The sequence below is a fragment of the Cololabis saira genome, chromosome 22 (assembly GCF_033807715.1).
Source record: "Cololabis saira isolate AMF1-May2022 chromosome 22, fColSai1.1, whole genome shotgun sequence".
NCBI lineage: Eukaryota > Metazoa > Chordata > Actinopteri > Beloniformes > Belonidae > Cololabis > Cololabis saira.
The window spans coordinates 4,532,103-4,550,675 of record NC_084608.1 but is presented as its reverse complement, the minus strand read 5'-3'; the positions used below and the strand labels follow the sequence as shown (position 1 = coordinate 4,550,675).

Sequence of the window (18,573 nt, the reverse complement as noted above, 5' to 3'; positions counted from 1 at the left end):
AAAACAAAAATGTCATTCATTCTGGATTCATTACAAATCAACTGAAATATTGCAAGCCTTTTATTATTTTAATATTGCTGATTACAGGCTTGCAATATTTCAGTTGATTTGTAATGAATCCAGAATGTATGACATTTTTGTTTTTGTAATTGCATTACAGAAAATCACAATATTCAAATTTTCTGAGACAGTCCTGTATACACCTCTGTAATCAGCTGTGGTTGTTTTAAAGTGCTTTATAAATAAAGTTGAGTTGAGTTTAACGCATTATTTTATTTTGAAAGATGTGCCAACTCCCCTTTTGTGGTTTTATTGTGAAGGTTCAGAGGAAGTGACGTCTCTGAGTCAGCCGACGGCGTGTGTTTACGTGCAGAGTTCCCAGCTCCGCACCGGCTAGACCTGCTGCTGCTGCTGGGCCGCCCTGGGCCGCTGCTCCCCCCAGGTACGAGCCCACACCCCTCACACCACACCACCACCAACAAGTGGACATTTGGACGGAGTTTGCTTCACGTGTTCTCTGTTTTCACCTGTTTTTGTTTGTTTGAGATGAGCTAACAGTGGTTCAGCTAACCGATTCCAATATCGGACAGGATTTTCCACCGGACCGTAAAATCCATCAGTTTAAACTCAGAGATGGTTAGAGATACTTTATATACATTACACATTAGTAAACGGGATGTCACTGTCAAACCGGTTCCATCCAGTTAAATCTGTGTCTCCACTCGGCTTTAATTCTCATTCAGTTTCTAATGTGTTTGAATGAGCTGAAGCAGAAGAAGTTCTAACTCCCCCTGCACCTGTTTGGGAAGGGGGGGATAAATGTAGAACAATCACAGGAAACACAAGTCTCAGCTCAGAACAGAGTTAATCTGCTGCTGGAGTCAGTCATCTGACTGCAGGCTCACCTGAGCAACAGGTGACCTAGCCTACAGTACCTGAGGAGCCGTTACCTCATAAATCTGAGAATGTCTTTATTTCACCTTTATTTAACCAGATAAATATGGAAGCCCATTTCCGCCAGTAAAAGAAAAAAAAATAAGATGAAAGAAAGTCATAATTATGAGATAGAAAGTCATAATTATGGGATAAAAGTCATAATTATGGGATAGAAAGTCATAATTATGGGATAGAAAGTCATAATTATGGGATAGAAAGTCATAATTATGAGATAAAAACTCATAATTATGGGATAGAAAGTCATAATTATGGGATAGAAAGTCATAATTATGAGATAGAAAGTCATAATTATGGGTTAGAAAGTCATAATTATGGGATAGAAAGTCATAATTATGGGATAGAAAGTCATAATTATGGGATAGAAAGTCATAATTATGGGATAACAAGTCGAAATTTCGACTTTTAATCTCATAATTATGACTTATCGTGGGGATGTTTTTATTTTTAAGACTAAGTTTTCATCTTATTTTTTTTCCTTTACTGGTGGAAATGGGCTTCCATAGATAAAAGACCCATGGAGATCAAGACCTCTTTTACAAGGGTGGCCATTGAATAAATGCATAACTACAGATTTTTTCCTATTTATGGGTATTTTTTTCTTTTTCAGTCATATCGTGATATATCATTGATGAAATTTCTTACAATATATCGAATATTGTAGATATCGTGATATTATCGTTATCGTGGGCCACATATCGCCACAGTATTGAATCGTGAGTTACCCGTATCGTCCCACCCCTAGTGCAAACTGTTTTAGCAAATAAAGTGCAGTAGTGGTGACTTGGGTAACATGTAGGAAAAAAACCAACAACTTTAGTTGTTGTAATTTAAAAACACAGGCACTGCCGAAAGGATTCTCGTTGTCGGTCTTGTAGAATAGAGCGAAAGGCTTCAAGTGATATAAGTTCAGGCATTTTCAGTTCTGATTGGAGGATATTCCAAGCAGAGGGTGCAGAGAAACTAAAAGCTTTTTTCCCCAAATCAGTCCGAACACGAGGAACAGCCAGGGGCAAAATGTCATTCAATCTTAAAGCATAATGGCTTTTAGTTCTCTGAAGAAATAAGCATAAATAACCAGGAACCAAGCCCAGAAGAGCCTTATAAATCAGAGTCATCCAGTGTGTAAATCGTCTTACATTCAGAGAAGGCAAGCCAGCTTTAGCATACAATTCACAGTGGTGAGTGAGACGTTACAACCAGTTATGAAGCTTAGAGCACAGTGGTGGACCGGGGTTACTGTAGAGGGCTGGCTGACGCACACATAGACACAACATCGCCGTAATCAAGAACAGGCTGAAAAGTAGCTGATATCAGAAACTTTCGCGCTCTGAGGGAAAAACATGCCTTGTTTCTGTAATAGGAACCGAGGTTCACCCTTAATTTGGAGACCAAATTTGTGTCCAAACGTGTGGTTTAAATGTAAGCTGCCTATCAATAATAACGTCACTGTTATCACAACTGCTCTAAAGCAGGTTGTATCCGAGTGCCTGCTTAAAAGATAGGATTTTAATTGAAGTTCTGTTATTTTGTGCGTATAAATGAGTGATGTGCTCAAGGCACTGTGGATTTTTCATCCGAGGCCATTTGACCCCTGACCTCAGTCATGTGTCGCAGCTTCTTTATGTATTATAGTTTACTGTCAAGCTCAGAGCCACAAAAGGAATTCAAAGCTAAATGCTATTTTCATTAATCAAAGAGAGCTTCGGATTGGTTTAATTCACCGTACGAATTGTTACAGTTTACTTTTGTAATACTGTATTTGACCCAGTCTTTGTACGTTTTGACTGTATAGAAACATAATTCTTGCCATTTGTGTGAAATAAGACCTGGAAACAGGCATTGTGGCATAGAATTGTCAAATTGGTTTAATTAACCGTACAAATTGTTACGGATTACTTTTGTAATACTGTATTTGACCCGGTCTATGTACGTTTTGACCGTATAGAAACGTAATTCTTGCCATTGTAAGAATGAGATGTACCTGCTGTACTCTACTGCCATTACTTTTTGTTATTTTACCTCTTTTCTTATCATTTCATTTTATTTGTTATTTACTGTTTAATTGTGTCTTGCTGCGTTTAATGTTGATGTAAAGCACTTTGAATGACCTTGTGTTGAACTTCTGCTCTACAAATAAACTTACCTTGCCTAAATTTCCGCTGAATCAGCGACTGTGTGGTGCTTCATCATGTGACTTCTGCGTGAGCAGGTGAATGATTGACCACCGAAGGTGTGGAAGGACGGAAACCGTCTGATCTTTGAACTGGAGTCATGCCCCCCCTCTCTCTCTCCCCAGCAGTGTGATGTGAGATGAGGCTCGCTCGGCCACCATGGCCAGTGTCACGCTGCGGTACTTCTGCTACGGCTGCCTCGCCACCTCAGCCACCTGGTCCGTCCTCCTCTTCCTCTACTTCTCCCTGGGGGCCGACCCCGGCCGCGGCCGGACCCCCGTGCAGCAGCGCAGCCAGCCAATCACCAGAGAGCTGTCCGACCGCAGGGCGGGCCGTCGCCCTCCGCTGACCAATAAGGGGCCAGAGCTGTCTCCAGAGATGGGTGAGTGTTGTTACTTGATCCTGACTCTTTAAGTATTTACAGCTTTGCATCAAATGATGGTGACTGAAACCACCAGTGCTTGATGATCCAATCATCAGCAGGTCTGCAGACGTCTAATGGCACTTTGGCGCTTTTCCACTAGTATCTACTCAGCCCGACTCCACTCGCCCTCGTTTATTTTCAACACCCAGATCAGAAGTACGTGGTTTGAGTGAAGCTGCTGTGACGTATTTGATTGTGTATCTAAACGGAGAAGACAACAACACTAAAGATGTAGAACCTGGAGGAGATGATAGATGTGCTGCTGGGTCTGTGACTTGTGTTCCATATCAAGTTAAAAATGAGAGAGAGAGAAGCTTCAAGCGGCGACGCTTTTTCATTTTGTTTGTTTGTCTCGGTGCTGCTGAAAAGTCATCTGGAGCCGTGAGCAGCTATGAAGAGACAGAGCTCCTGGTAGATCTGGTCGTTCCTTATCGCCTAGATCAGTGGTCCTCACTCCTGGTCCTCGAGAGCCGCTGTCCTGCATGTTTTTGACGTTTCCCTGCATCAACACACCTGATTCTAATGAGTGGTCATCACCAATCTTTCCTCCAGGTCTGCACAGTTCGGTTGGTGACACAGTCATCTGTATCAGGGTTTACTGGAACAGGGAAACATCAAAAACATGCAGTACAGTGGCTCTCGAGGACCAGGAGTGAGGACGACTGGTCTAGATCCCTTTTTAATTCTCTCCTCAGCACCAGGTTTATGAACATCTGCACCTCAGAGTTGGATCAACAAACAGACTTTTGCTGCCATTGCTGGTTGAATAAAATGAACAAGAATCCGTCAGAGTCTCTTTCTCTGATTTCCTCCTCCTGACTCAGACGTCTGACTCCAACCCCCCGACCAATCGGTGGCCTGTAGTGTGATGATGTCAGATACAGCCGACTCAGCAGAACCTAGAACCTCGGCAGAATAATTACAGAAAAGTATTGAGTCGGGCTGAGTAGGTACTAGGGCTGGGCGACATGGACCAAAAGTCATATCTCGATATTTTCTAGCTGAATGTTGATACTCGATATATATCGATATTTTTTCTGTGACATAATTGGGGTTTCCCCCAAAGCATTATAGCATAGCATCTCTGTTAGCATCTCTGTTAGCATCTCTGTTAGCATGTCTGTTAGCTTCATTTTTTTCTGAGGCAAACCCTTTAAAAAACAGTCAGTTTTAATACAAAGCCTCGTGCCAAATGTCACACAGGTTCCTTTATTAACAGAGGTCTGCACAATATCAAAATGTATAAAACAAATGAAATAAAAATAAACTGTTTATAGAATAAAAATGCTTCTTGAATAAAATAAAACAAATATCCCTTTCCTGCATAACAATTAAATTAAAATACACTGTGCAATTAATACAATGTAGACAGTAACAGGCAGACTTTTCCACTGAGGTTGACAGTTGTGCAAATAACAAAACATTTGTGCAAATCTCAAATAAAACATTCAAGTCAATTTGTCACAAAATAAGCTATATCAAAATCATAATTTTTTTTTTTTTTTTAATCGATATAAATGATATTGTCTCGTACCATATCGCGTTTGAAAATATATCGATATATATTAAAATCTCGATATATCGCCCAGCCCTAGTAGGTACTAGTGGAAAAGCGCCATAAGAGCAGACGTGTCACCAGTTTTTGTCTGGACCATTAACTTAATGCTGAGAGGCAAAAACATCAGCAGAGTTTTTTCTCCTCTTTTCCACTCTTCTCCATTGCTCTGGACTGTAAGTAAGTAACCAACCAAGTACGGTACTTAAAATCCTCCACGCCCACTCTGCTCCCTGAAGCCTCCCCGTCCCTCTGGGATTTCCTTTGCTTCCTGGGAACAAGCCAAGGACATTTGAGTGTGTAAGGAGCTGTTCCACAGGCGTACTCACGCTGACATGTCTCTCTCCATGGTGGAGTTGACGTGGTGTTTGAATAAACCTTGGAGAATTTCTCCCAGCCCTGGTCTGGCTCAGCTGTTTGATAGGGAGGGGGGGGGGCACCGACAGAGAGCCCTGATGGCAAATCCAGGAGAGACTCAAATGTTTAGGTTTAAGATGCAGCTGATGTTTTTATTTGGGTTTTGAAAGATTTTGAAGAAGGTCTAACAATTTAAAATTATATAAGTAGACTTATTCATTTGCTAATTCCTTTTTTTCCGACAAATAAATTATAGGTTTTTTTAATAACGTGACGTGTTTCGTTGATTCCTTTCGCCTTCATCAGAGTCACAAGACGGTTTGTGTGTGTGTGTGAGACCCGTGATTTATCAGCTGATGATAGACAAATAGAGAGACAAAAGATAGACCATAGACAAAATGAACTGTATTAAATTATATACAGGACTATCTCAGAAAATTAGAATATTGTGATAAAGTTCTTTATTTTCTGTAATGCAATTAAAAAAACAAAAATGTCATACATTCTGGATTCATTACAAATCAACTGAAATATTGCAAGCCTTTTATTATTTTAATATTGCTGATTATGGCTTACAGTTTAAGATTAAGATTCCCAGAATATTCAAATTTTTTGAGATAGGATATTTGAGTTTTCTTAAGCTGTAAGCCATGATCAGCAATATTAAAATAATAAAAGGCTTGCAATATTTCAGTTGATTTGTAATGAATCCAGAATGTATGACATTTTTGTTTTTGTAATTGCATTACAGAAAATCACAATATTCAAATTTTCTGAGACAGTCCTGTAGAGTTCCAGCCAACCATCACTCTGTAAAAAAATGGAGTTCTGTATGAAACCTGTTCTCACCCTTGGTGGTATGAACCTCCTTTCTGGTGTAATTCTTGTATTGTAACCATGGTGATAAAATGATAGCATAATCTGCCATACAGTTGTGTGGAGTCTGGCTCTGAATCTGTGTGTGTGTGTGTGTGTGTGCAGGGATGATATTCAACCAGGCGGATCAGGAGGTGAGAGATGCCGGCTACCAGCGGCACGCCTTCAACGTCCTCATCTCCACCAGACTGGGCTACCACAGGGAGCTGCCCGACACCAGAGACCCCCAGTAAGACCGGGACCTGGACCTGGCTGCTGGCAGCTGTCCGGGGATTAGATGTGTGTGTGGGGGCGTGTGTGTGCGTGTGTGTGTGTGTGTGTGTGGGGGGGGGGGGGGGTGTGTGTGGGTGTCAGGGCTTATGCCCTGCTAAGCTGCTCTGTAACCGTCGTGCAGAACACGTCCTAACCTCGTGACTTTCTCCCAGGTGTCGGAAGAAGTCCTATCCTATGATTCTACCTGCTGCCAGCGTAGTGATCTGTTTCTTCAACGAGGCGTTCTCTGCCCTGCTGAGGACGGTCCACAGTGTCCTGGACCGAACTCCAGCCTACCTGCTGCACGAGATCGTCCTGGTGGACGACCACAGCGAGCTGGGTAGGGGCACATTGGTTCTGTTTAGTGATGCACCGAATGTTCGCTAACCGAAATTGTTTGGCCAAAAATAGCAAAAACACTCTTTCGGTGTTCGGTGGAATAAGTGGGGAAAAAAAACAATTAATAACGGTGTGTGATGATGCAATCAAACAGTGAACAGCGTGGAGTGAGGGGCGTGTGGTGTTAAATGTCAGCATGTCAGATCATTACTTGGAAAAAGCAGGGGACACGAGGAATGATCCAGGCTGAGTTGGATTTGGGAAGCCGCTTGGTGATGGAGACGGTCACGGGACGCACAGCGGAGATCGGGAAGAGAGCGCAGAGAAAAGGGCCCGTACTACCGATGTGGTGGAGAACCCTCACTGTCCGATATGTTGAGATCCTCCAATAAAATAAGCCAGATGCCCGGCAGACAACAAGCACAGCCGCTCAACAGTTAGATGGTTATCTGTCAGAAATCCCCATCCCCAGGAGCCATAACCCTCTCACATATGGCGCTTTTCTACTAGTATCTACTCAGCTCGGCTCGGGACGGCTCGTCCTGCCTCGTACCGCCTCCACCCACTTTGTCCCCGTTTGTTTTTCCACAGCCAGGGGAGAAGTGGGCAGGTCGGGGTGAAGCTGCTGTGACGTACTCGATTGTGCAACCCCTTTGTTCATGTCGGCGCTGATCAGAAATCAGCTGGAACCGCGAGCGGCTGAGAGTAAAACAGCCCGTCTACATCCCTTTTTTAATGCTCTCCTCAGTCACCAGGTTTATGAACATCTGCACCTCAGAGTTGGATCACCAAACAGACGTTTGCGCTGTATAATAAAATCGCCGCGAGCCATGAGTCGCTCTCGCTCTGACTCTCGGCTTCCTGATTCAAACGTCTGACGGCCCCGCCCCCCGACAGTGGCGTGGAGGGTGGTGACGTCAGATCCAGGGCCGGCTCAGCACGCTTAGAACCTCGGCAGCCTCGTTACAGAAAAAGTATCTGCTTGGCACGGCTCCACCCGCCTCGGCCCGTAGTGGAAAAGCTCAAGACGGGGGCGTGGCGGGTAGAACCGAGCTGAGCAGGTACTAGTGGAAAAACGCCAATATTGGAGGACCAATCAAGGCCGCTCTCCTGACTTGGCACAGATGGCACGCAGGTAATATTAATAGTAATAATAATAAGCTGTACAGCAATCCCTGTTTTTTGGCGGAGGTTACGTTCCAAAAAGAACCCGTGATTTAGCAACCTTTTTTTTTTGTTTTTACATCAATTATACAAGGCTTCAAATTGCGGAGATCAGCCCTGTCCCACGGTGACCCGATTAATTGGATTTGAACGGGAGAAAATGAAAAAGGATTATGAAAAAAATACAATAAGTAGAGTAGGACAAATTGTGACTGGCTGGTATTTCACTGCACATTTATTTGATTTATGCAATGGTGTAAAAATTGGCAAAATAAATGAAAAACTACGAAGAACCATTGTTCGGTATTATTCTGTATTTGGCCAAGTGTTTATTATTATTTTTGGTTTTGGCCACAAATTTTCCTTTTGGTGCATCACTGGTTCTGTGATGAGCTAGATAAACACCTGCAGAGTTAGTTACCTGGGCTCTGATCTCTCTCTCCGCTGCTGCAGTGGAGCTGAAGGAAGAGCTGGATCGCTACATCCGAGAGGAGCTGCCGGGGAAAGTCCGGCTGGTCAGGAACCAGAGGAGGGAAGGACTCATCAGAGGACGCATGATCGGGGCTTCCCACGCTACCGGTACGTCTGCATCCTTGTTCCAGTCCTCCCACCCTTCCCTCCTAGCTGCTCACAGCTCTCTTGTGCAGGGGAGGTGCTGGTGTTCCTGGACAGCCACTGTGAGGTGAACCAGGCGTGGCTGCAGCCCCTGCTGGCTCCGGTCCAGCAGGACCACCACACCGTGGTGTGTCCCGTCATCGACATCATCTCTGCAGACACGCTGGCCTACTCCCCCTCCCCCATCGTCCGGGGCGGGTTTAACTGGGGGCTGCACTTCAAGTGGGACCCGGTTCCCCCGTCAGAGCTCAACGGAGCCGAAGGGGTTTCAGGACCAATCAGGTAAACGGAGGACTCGGCAGGTCATTAGCCGACTCACGGACTCGTCGGGTAACCAGGTGACTCGTTGAACCGTCCGGTAGGAATGGGCGATATTTTACCGTTCACGATTTACCGTCAAAAAAATTCCCCACGGTAAGAATTTGTCATCTCGCAGTAAAAAGGATAAATTCCCGTTGATGACGTTTTTGTGTAAAACTGATTTATGGTTCTGTGTTAAATCCACGCACAACGTACGTGAAGGAAGGAAGGAAATGAGCCAGAAAGAAAGAAAGAAAGAAAGAAAGAAAGAAAGAAAGAAAGAAAGAAAGAAAGAAAGAAAGAAAGAAAGAAAGAAAGAAAGAAAGAAAGAAAGAAAGAAAGAAAGAAAGAAAGAAAGAAAGATTCCCGTTGATGACGTTTTTGTGTAACAAACATGGCAGAAGGCGGATTACATTCCAGTTTTGCAGTACAGGTGTAACTCATTTAATTGGTTTTTATTAATTCAATGTAATTGGTGTAGTTTCGTAGCATTTAGTATCTTTTAGAGCAGTGATTTGGCTCCAAAGACTGAATGTGGTGATAGATTTATAGTTAAAAAGATGGAGTTGAATTTGTATTTTTTTTATCGTCATTGTTATCGTTATCGGGATAAATGCCAGAAATTATCGTGATACATTTTTTAGTCCATACCGCCCATCGCTACCGTCCGGTAACCAGTTAACTCGTTGACCCGTCGGGTAACCAGTTAACTCTTTGTGACTGCGGTTGGTGGCTGGTCAACCCCAGCCCTGCTCACATGTCCATGTTTGCTGGTACTGGTTGAGCAGCGTCACCCAGAGTTCAGCTCCTCACAGACGCTGAGCCGAGCTGGAACTAACCTCCTCTCCCCCCCAGGTCCCCCACCATGGCCGGGGGGCTGTTCGCCATGAACAGGAAGTACTTTGAGGAGCTGGGCCAGTACGATGCTGGGATGGACATCTGGGGCGGGGAGAACCTGGAGATCTCCTTCAGGGTGAGGAGCAGTTTCACAAGGTCCCTGATGGAGCTTTTCCACTAGTACCTACTCATCTCAACTCGGCCTGGTTTCTTTCCCATAACAATCCAGCTGGAGCAGAAGTAGGAGGTTGGAGTGAAGCTGCTGTGACGTTTTGTGATTGTGTGATTTGTGATTGTGTGATTGTGTGATCTAAACGAAGAAGACAACAACAATGTTCCATATCAACTTAAAAAATGAGAGTGAGAGAAGCTTCAAGCAGCAACGCTTTTTAATTTTTTTAGTTCGTCTCTGTGCTGCTGAAAAGTCAGCTGGAGCCGTGAGCAGCTATGAAGAGACAGAGCTCCTGGTAGATCTGATCGTTTATGAATGAATGAATGAATTATTTTATTGTCGTGTCCAGACATTTAAATGACCCATCCCTCATGGGTCATGAGGTGCAGATGTTCACATTATGAACATCTGCACCTCAGAGTTGGATCAGAAACAGACTTTTGCTGCCGTTGCTGGTGGAATAAAATGAACAAGAAGCTGTGAGTCGCTCTTTCGCTGATTTCCTCCTCCTGACGCTTAGAACCTCGGCAGAGTAGTATCAGAAAAGTATCTACTCTGCACGTTAGACCCCTAGTGGAAAAGAACCAAACCGAGTGGAGTCGGGCTGAGTAGGTTCTAGTGGAAAAGCTCCACAAAGGTGTCGCTGCTGTGCTCTGACTTGTGCTCTGACTTGTGCCCCTGCGTTGGTTGGATGTGTCTGTCAGATCTGGATGTGCGGCGGTCAGCTGCTCATCATCCCCTGCTCCAGAGTGGGACACATCTTCAGGAAGAGGAGACCCTACGGCTCGCCGGGCGGGCAGGACACCATGGCCCACAACTCACTCCGGCTGGCCCACGTGTGGATGGACGAGTACAAGGTACACACACACACACACACACACACACACACACACACACACACACACACACACACACACACACACACACACACACACATATACACAGCAGGCTGACCTCACCTGCCTTAGTAGTCTAGGAACAAGTCCTCAAAAAAGCTTTAGTTTTCAAGATCCCCCTACCCGAGGTAGAACCAACCACAACAATGATTTTTATTATCTTTAGAGTCTCCTATTAGTGAAATTGGATGTTGTGGTTTTTCATTTTGGGGGGAAATGTGTTTTTTTGGTTCTTCTTTAGAACTACTCCAACCCTGAAAATGGGCCAAATTGGGCCAGTTCGAATAGGGGAAGAGTGAGGAAAAAAGCCCATAACTTGAGAATGCTCACTCTTTTCTGCATCAGGCTTGCTGAAATATGAACCAGGTGGCTGAACTACATCATTAAACAGTCAGAAAATGATTTACCTGAGAAAATAATGAAATATAGCACTGTAATCATACCTTTAGTTTAGGCGGAAATTGTACTTTTTGGTAATAAGAACATACAGGACTGTCTCAGAAAATTAGAATATTGTGATCAAGTTCTTTATTTTCTGTAATGCAATTTTAAAAAAAAAAAAAAAAAAAAAAAAAAAAAAAAAAAAAAAAAAAAAAAATGTCACACATTCTGGATTCATTACAAATCAACTGAAATATTGCAAGCCTTTTATTATTTTAATATTGCTGATTATGGCTTACAGTTTAAGATTCCCAGAATATTCTAATTTTTTGAGATAGGATATTTGAGTTTTCTTAAGCTGTAAACCATGATCAGCAATGTTAAAATAATAAAAGGCTTGCAATATTTCAGTTGATTAGTAATGAATCCAGAATGTATGACATTTTTGTTTTTGTAATTGCATTAGAGAAAATCACAATATTCTAATTTTCTGAGACAGTCCTGTATAGGACTCCTTCACTTTTCTCTCATTTCATTTTATTTTCATTTTATTCTTTATTTCATTCAAAAAATAAAACAAACAATTCAATACAAATACAAATGTTCATAAATTGTGAATGAAAAGGGAGCAGAAAGAAGAAAAATCTTATCTAATCTGCTAGTGATGCACCGATTGTTCGGTAACCGAAATTGTTCGGCCGAAAATGGCAAAAAAACACTTTCGGTGTTCGGTGGAATAAGTGGGGAAAAAAAACGAACAATTAATAACGGCGTTGTAATATAAATAGACTGGCCGCTCCGTAACTGTTGCGCACCACATAAAGTCTTGGCCAACAAAAAACTAACCACATAAGAATTTTACCTAACATTCACCAGCAGGTGGAACCAAAACAACATAAATCAATCTATTACAGGTGCGTTTAGATGAGGAAATCAAACAGCGAAGAGCGTGGAGTGAAGTGGTGCGGTGCAAACATGTCAGCAGTGTGGAAGTATTTTAGAGTGGCAAAGAATAATACAAGAATGGCTGTTTGCAATGAATGTTCTGCTCAAATATCTAGAGGGGGCACATCTGCAAAGTCTTTCAGCTACAAGTTTGATTTATCATTTGAAATGATACAAAAAACCCTGAGCGCTTTAATGCATTTTTATTGTTTTAAGGCCTATGTTACAATGTTCAGTCAGTTAAGCCTAACGTAAGCTCAAAGATGGCCAAAAAATGTATTTTGTTAATTTATTTATTTTAAGTTATTGTTCTTTGCTGGTATAATGTCTGCTGGAATATTTAAGAAATGCTGGGAAATTAAAAAATGTTCAGTTTTTTATGTTCAACAAATGTTTTCTTTTAAAAGCATGCCTAAATCAAATTTATTTGATTCATGCAATGGTGAAAAAATTGGCAAAATAAATGAAAAACTGCAAAAAACCATGTTCGGTATTGTTCGGTATTCGGCCAAGTGTTTATTATTATTTTCGGTTTCGGTTTCAGCCACAAATTTTCATTTCGGTGCATCACTATAATCTGCCCCTTTTTCCAAGAAATACTTTCACAAATAACATAAATTAAAAATAAAAAAAACAACAACTAAGTAAATAAAAAATAAAATTACCGCCATCATTTATCAGAAAAAAAATAAAGCCCTATATAATATACTCTTAATTAATTGTCTTGAATGCTATTGAATACTGACCAGTGGTTTTATGCAGATATCTGGTCCAGTTCTCTTGAAAATTAGATTTCTATCTTAGTATATTTCTATCTCTGTGGTCCAACCAGGAGCAGTACCTGTCTCTCCGGCCAGAGCTGCGGAACCGCAGCTACGGGGACATCAGCGAGCGCGTGGCCCTGAGGAAGCGGCTGCAGTGTCACTCGTTCCGCTGGTACCTGGACATGGTCTACCCCGAGATGCAGACGCTCTCCAACGGCAACAAGCAGCCCGTCTTCATCAACAAGGGCCTGAAACGTCCCAAAGTCCTGCACCGAGGACGGGTACCTGAACCCCACATGTTTCACGCTCACACCTGTTTCAGCTTCCGTGTTCTCATCCTCTGTGTCTGCCGCCTTTCAGCTCCGTAACCTAGCAACCGGACGCTGCCTGGTGGCTCAGGGACGGGCCAGTCAGAAGGGAAGTTCTGTTGTCCTGCGACCGTGTGACTCTCGAGACGCTGAGCAGGTAACAAACACACGCACACAGATTTATTCAGAACAACCCAGACTAGGGAGGCCCCGATAATGCTCTCAGATACTCGTACTAGTAAAGATTCTCCGATACCACTTCATTGTTGTTGTAGTTACTGATTAGTGACTCTAGGGGGAGATGTTGAGCTGCAGTCAGTGGTGATGAGAAGAGAGTGATACATGAACAGAGCTGGGTAGAGTAGCCAAAAACGGTACTCAAGTAAAAGTACTGTTACTTCAGAATAATATGACTCAAGTAGAAGTAAAAAGTATCATCCAAATAATTACTTGAGTAAAAGTAAAAAAGTACTTGGTGAAAAAACTACTCAAGTACTGAGTAACTGTTGAGTAACGTCTGATTTATTTTTTTAACACAACCATTCAAACAGACAAAAGTACAAAATAATCATCTTCAGGGAAATTAAATCAATACAATAATAAAATTAATTAAAATTAATAAAACAGTTAAAATAGCTTAAATTAAAATAATCTTAAAGTAAATTCAAGTACTTTAATAAATAATAAAATAATAACAGAATAAAAAAATAAATTAACCACAAGTAGCACAAAATTTCCAGCCTTTGTACTTTTCTTTTTTAACCAGCAGAACTAGAACAAACATGAACTCATAGAAACTCTGTGTGTGTCTGAGTCTGTGTAAATGTGACAAAACATGCAAAAACAAATTTTTCCCAAAGAATCACCCAGTGATGTCATGAGATTGATGCGTACGTGGATAAAAGGGATAAAAGAAAAGTAACAGCTCAACGTAGCCTAATGTAGCGGAGTAAGAGGAACAGTTTCTTCTTCACAAATCTACTCAAGTAAAAGTACAAAGTATAGTGATTCCAAACTACTCCTAAAAGTACAACATTTCCCAAAACTTACTCAAGTAAATGTAACGGAGTTAATGTAACTCGTTACTACCACCTCTGTACATGAGTGAGACCGGCAGCGCCGTTTCAGGCAAGATAGAGACAATTAATGCAGCGGGACGTCAGCAGTGTGGACATATTTAAAAATAAGAGACGATGACAGAAGCAAGACAGACTGAAGCTATGGACCAATCCCAATACCCCCTCTACTTTCTACCACTAGCCCTAAAAATGAAGCCACTAGGGTAGGGTCCTTGTAATGTTCCCTAGGGATTGGGACACCACTTGCTACGTCACTGCGTGGTTTACGTTGGGGTACGTAAGCGACTGTGTAGTTACGTTTGCACATACGTCACACCATATCAGGAAGCCCAGAGATAAAAGCTGTTTTAATTTCAACTGTAGCGCTGCTAATATGCCACTTTATTAAGTTTTAATATTTTTTTCAGGCGTAAAAGTAACCGTTAAGATCCCCAACCTGGGCTCAGTTTATCCAAATAACGCCTGTTAAGAAATTTGATCTGATGTTTTCAGGATGAGAAGAGCCGCAGGCGATTTATGGTTCCCCGTTAAATCAACGCAGAGCCTACGGCGCGCGTCGCTGCGTAACCTATGCCGTAGGCTCTGCATTGGTGTAACGTGGAACCATAAATCAGCCTTTATTCTGGCGGGATCTGAAAAAACGAGCAAACGAGTGATTATGTACATTCACTGAGTGAATATTATGAAAGTAAAATATATATTTCTCGCTAGAAATGTAATCAAAACGCATTTTTATGCAGAAACTAACTCAAAATATTGATTTTATTCACTAAAAATGAGAAATGTCCGACACATTTTTTAGTTTGATTCAGTCTGCAAATGACGGCGAAAAGCATTCTGGGAAATTTCTCTAGCCCTCAGTCGGCGAATCAGCATCTGAAAACCCTTGCTGTGAAGGGGTAGATTCATACCCACTAGCCCTTGTTATGTCCACTGGCCCTCGTTATGTCCACTAGCCCTACATGCCAGGTTTATGAACATCTGACCCTCAGAGTTGGATCATCAAACAGACTTCTGCTGCCATTGCATGTTGAATAAAATGAACAAGAATCCGTCAGAGTCTCTTTCTCTGATTTCCTCCTCCTGACTCAGACGTCTGACTCCAACCCCCCGACCAATCGGTGGCCTGTAGTGTGATGATGTCAGATACAGCCGACTCAGCAGCTTAGAACCTCAGCAGAATAGTTACAGAAAAAGTATCTACTCGGCACTTTATGGCCCTTTTCCACTAGTACCTACTCAGCTCACTTCTACCCGCCACGTCCCCGTTTTGCGCTTTTCCACTACGGGCTGAGGCGGGTGGAGTGGTGCCAAGCAGATACTTTTTCTGTACCGAAGCTGCCAAGGTTCTAAGCGGGCTGAGCCGGCCCTGGATCTGACGTCATCACCATCTGATTGGTCGGGGGGCGGGCCGTCAGACGTTTGAATCCGGAAGCAGGAGTCAGCGCGAGAACGACTCGCTGCGATTTTATTATACAGCGCAAACGTCTGTTTGGTGATCCAACTCTGAGGTGCAGATGTTCATAAACCTGGGGGCTGACGAGAAAATTAAAAAAGGGATGTAGACGGGCTGTTTTACTCTCAGCCGCTCGCGGCTCCAGCTGATTTCTGATCAGCGCCGACATGAACAAAGCGGTTGCGCAATCGAGTACGTCACAACAGCTTCACCCCAACCTGCCAACTTCTCACCTGGCTGTGGAAAAACAAACGGGGACAAAGTGGGTGGAGGCGGGTAGAGGCGTGACGAGCCGTGTCGGGCTGAGTAGGTTCTAGTGGAAAAGCGCCATAACTGACCTGATCCGTCCCTGGTTGCAGGACTGGGCCTACGACGAGGAGGGGCAGCTGGTCCTGGCGGGTCTGCTGTGTCTGGACGTGTCCGAGGTCCGAACCTTCGACCCCCCCAGACTGATGAAGTGCCACGGCTCCGGGGGGTCGCAGCAGTGGAGCCTGGGGGTGAGACGCACACAGACTGCAAAAACTCAAACTCTTACCAGGAATATTTGTCTTATTTCTCTAAGAGTCATTACCAGAAAAATAACTTATTTGACAATTTTCACCTGTTTCAAGTAAATCTTCACTTGAAATAAGTAGAAAAATCTGCCAGTGGGACAAGATTTATCTAGCAAAAAAATCTTCTTCCACTGGCAGATTTATTAGTAGGAGTATTAGGGCCAAACTAAGACAAAAAAAAAAAAATTGAAATTACGAGAATAAAGTCATGATATAATGAGAATAAAGTCGTAATATTATGTGAATAAAGTCGTAACATTACGAGAATAAAGTCGTAACATTATGAGAATATAATTTATGAGAACTCTAAGGGAGCACAGGGAGCTTCTTCTCCCTGTGTTAAAATGAGGAATATTGAGCATCTTGTGAAGTTATATTTATATATTTATTTGTTTTTTCCAGTGATGAGTCTTGTTTTAAGTGTAATGAGAAAATGATTTTTTTTTTTACTAAAAATGAGACATTTTAACTAGAAATAAGACAAATATTCTTGTTAAGATTGTGAGTTTTTGCAGTGCAGCTGACGCTCAGGTGTTGCTGTGGAGACGCAGCTCTGACTCTCCACCTTTCTGTCTCCCGCAGAAATCTAACCGGGTCTACCAGGTCTCCGTGGGTCAGTGTCTCGCCGTCTCCCAGCCCATCGGACCCAAGGGCTACGTCTCCATGGCGATATGCGACGCCTCGCAGGAGCAGCAGTGGCAGCTGGAGGGCTGAGGGGGGACGGACAAACGGACAGATGCAGACAAACGTTCATTTTTAAAGACAATCAGGAGGACACTCCCGTTTTAGCGTTTTTAGTTGTGTCGACAGCTCAGGAAGAATTCAACCTGCTGATTTTTATCGTTTTAAACGTCTAGTTTCAGCCAGCAGCTGCAGCCCTGGAGGATCCTGGGACGTTTTTAATCACAAAAGGAGGATTCCAGGACGACACTGACCAGAGCTCCAGTTGTAAAACGCACCTGAAGGTGTTCCCTTTTACAGGACTGTCTTAGAAAATTAGAATATTGTGATTTTCTGTAATGCAATTACAAAAACAAAATGTCATACATTCTGGATTCATTACAAATCAACTGAAATATTGCAAGCCTTTTATTATTTTAATATTGCTGATCATGGTTTACAGCTTAAGAAAACTTGAATATCCTATCTCAAAAAATTAGAATATTCTGAGAATCTTAATCTTAAACTGTAAGCCATGATCAGCAATATTAAAATAATAAAAGGCTTGCAATATTTCAGTTGATTTGTAATGAATCCAGAATGTATGACATTTTAGTTTTTTTTAAATTGCATTACAGAAAATAAAGAAATTTATCACAATATTGTAATTTTCTGAGACAGTCGTGTAGACCCGTTAAGGGTTCCAGATCTGGATCAAACGGGTCAGATATTTCCTTGAAAGCTGTTTCAGGTTTTCTCCTCTCTGCCTCATACGCAAGAATCCACTTTCAATGAAAGTTGTGCAGGCTGAACCGACATGTTCTGGGCTGAAGGGACGATCCGTTAACTTGAAGAAGCCCGGGTCCTGCTTCTCAAACCTTGAAGTCATTGAGGACCTGGAATGCCCTGGAATTGATTAATTTCAGCTTTTATTCTGAGACGAGGGTTGTTTTGTAAAGACCTCGTAGGCGGGTGGTAGTTGAAGGAGGAGGCAGATCAGTCCAGAAGCTCCACACTTCTGCAAAATCATCTCTGAGTTGGGCATCGGCTGCTTCTCTATGAATCAACATGGAAGTGAGAAGAGCTACGTTCTCACACCAAAGTATCTGAACACTACGCTCTTTTACAATAACAGTATTATTAAGTTGTAATAAAGTTTTAAGTTAGAATTGTGAACTTTTCAGCAGCGTCTCAAGTCTCCATCCTCGTGAGATGAGAACACGTCTCCGGTAAATGCAACGTGAACTCTGAGGAGCAGCAGGACTGCAGTTGTAGGTGTTTCTAAAAGGGCTGGGGATCCATTCAAATGTCAAGAATCCATTCAATTCCAATTCTTAAGATTCAGAATCGATAATCACGCTTTGATTCGATTCGTTTCCGATATCGATTTGGGTTAGTGTTATTAAAAAAACTTTTTGAGCTGTTGCATTAATTATATGACTGTGTAGTTATGCAACATATTAATACTAGTATTATATTGAGATTCAACAGCAATGATGAGCTAATGCTTT

The 18,573-nt window shown here is 42.4% G+C and overlaps 1 protein-coding gene across 2 annotated transcripts; it reads left to right on the top strand.

Annotated features, from left to right (window-relative positions):
- The first annotated feature begins 347 nt into the window (after positions 1-347).
- galnt11 (UDP-N-acetyl-alpha-D-galactosamine:polypeptide N-acetylgalactosaminyltransferase 11 (GalNAc-T11)) lies at positions 348-17,423 on the top strand. 2 transcript variants are annotated; one of them, XM_061713440.1, is made up of 12 exons: positions 348-442; positions 3,257-3,510; positions 6,446-6,569; positions 6,766-6,932; positions 8,549-8,674; positions 8,743-8,992; positions 9,866-9,983; positions 10,724-10,876; positions 13,074-13,286; positions 13,366-13,470; positions 16,208-16,345; positions 16,985-17,423. In XM_061713440.1, exons 2-12 carry the CDS (start codon positions 3,288-3,290, stop codon positions 17,114-17,116), a joined length of 1,749 nt encoding a protein of 582 aa, XP_061569424.1. In that variant the 5' UTR covers positions 348-442; positions 3,257-3,287; the 3' UTR covers positions 17,117-17,423. The 2 variants fall into 2 exon arrangements, with proteins under 2 accessions (XP_061569424.1, XP_061569423.1); XM_061713439.1 differs by having other exon boundaries at positions 349-442; positions 3,254-3,510.
- The last annotated feature ends 1,150 nt before the right edge of the window (positions 17,424-18,573 follow it).

What these genes read in the sequence shown, in the direction of transcription:
- galnt11 (XM_061713440.1), top strand. Translation starts at nt 3,288, where the DNA reads ATGGCCAGTGTCACGCTGCGGTACTTCTGCTACGGCTGCCTCGCCACC. An exon ending in CGGGGCTTCCCACGCTACCG is followed by an intron (nt 8,675 to 8,742) that starts GTACGTCTGCAT and finishes TCTCTTGTGCAG; the next exon opens with GGGAGGTGCTGGTGTTCCTG. An exon ending in TGTGGATGGACGAGTACAAG is followed by an intron (nt 10,877 to 13,073) that starts GTACACACACAC and finishes TGGTCCAACCAG; the next exon opens with GAGCAGTACCTGTCTCTCCG.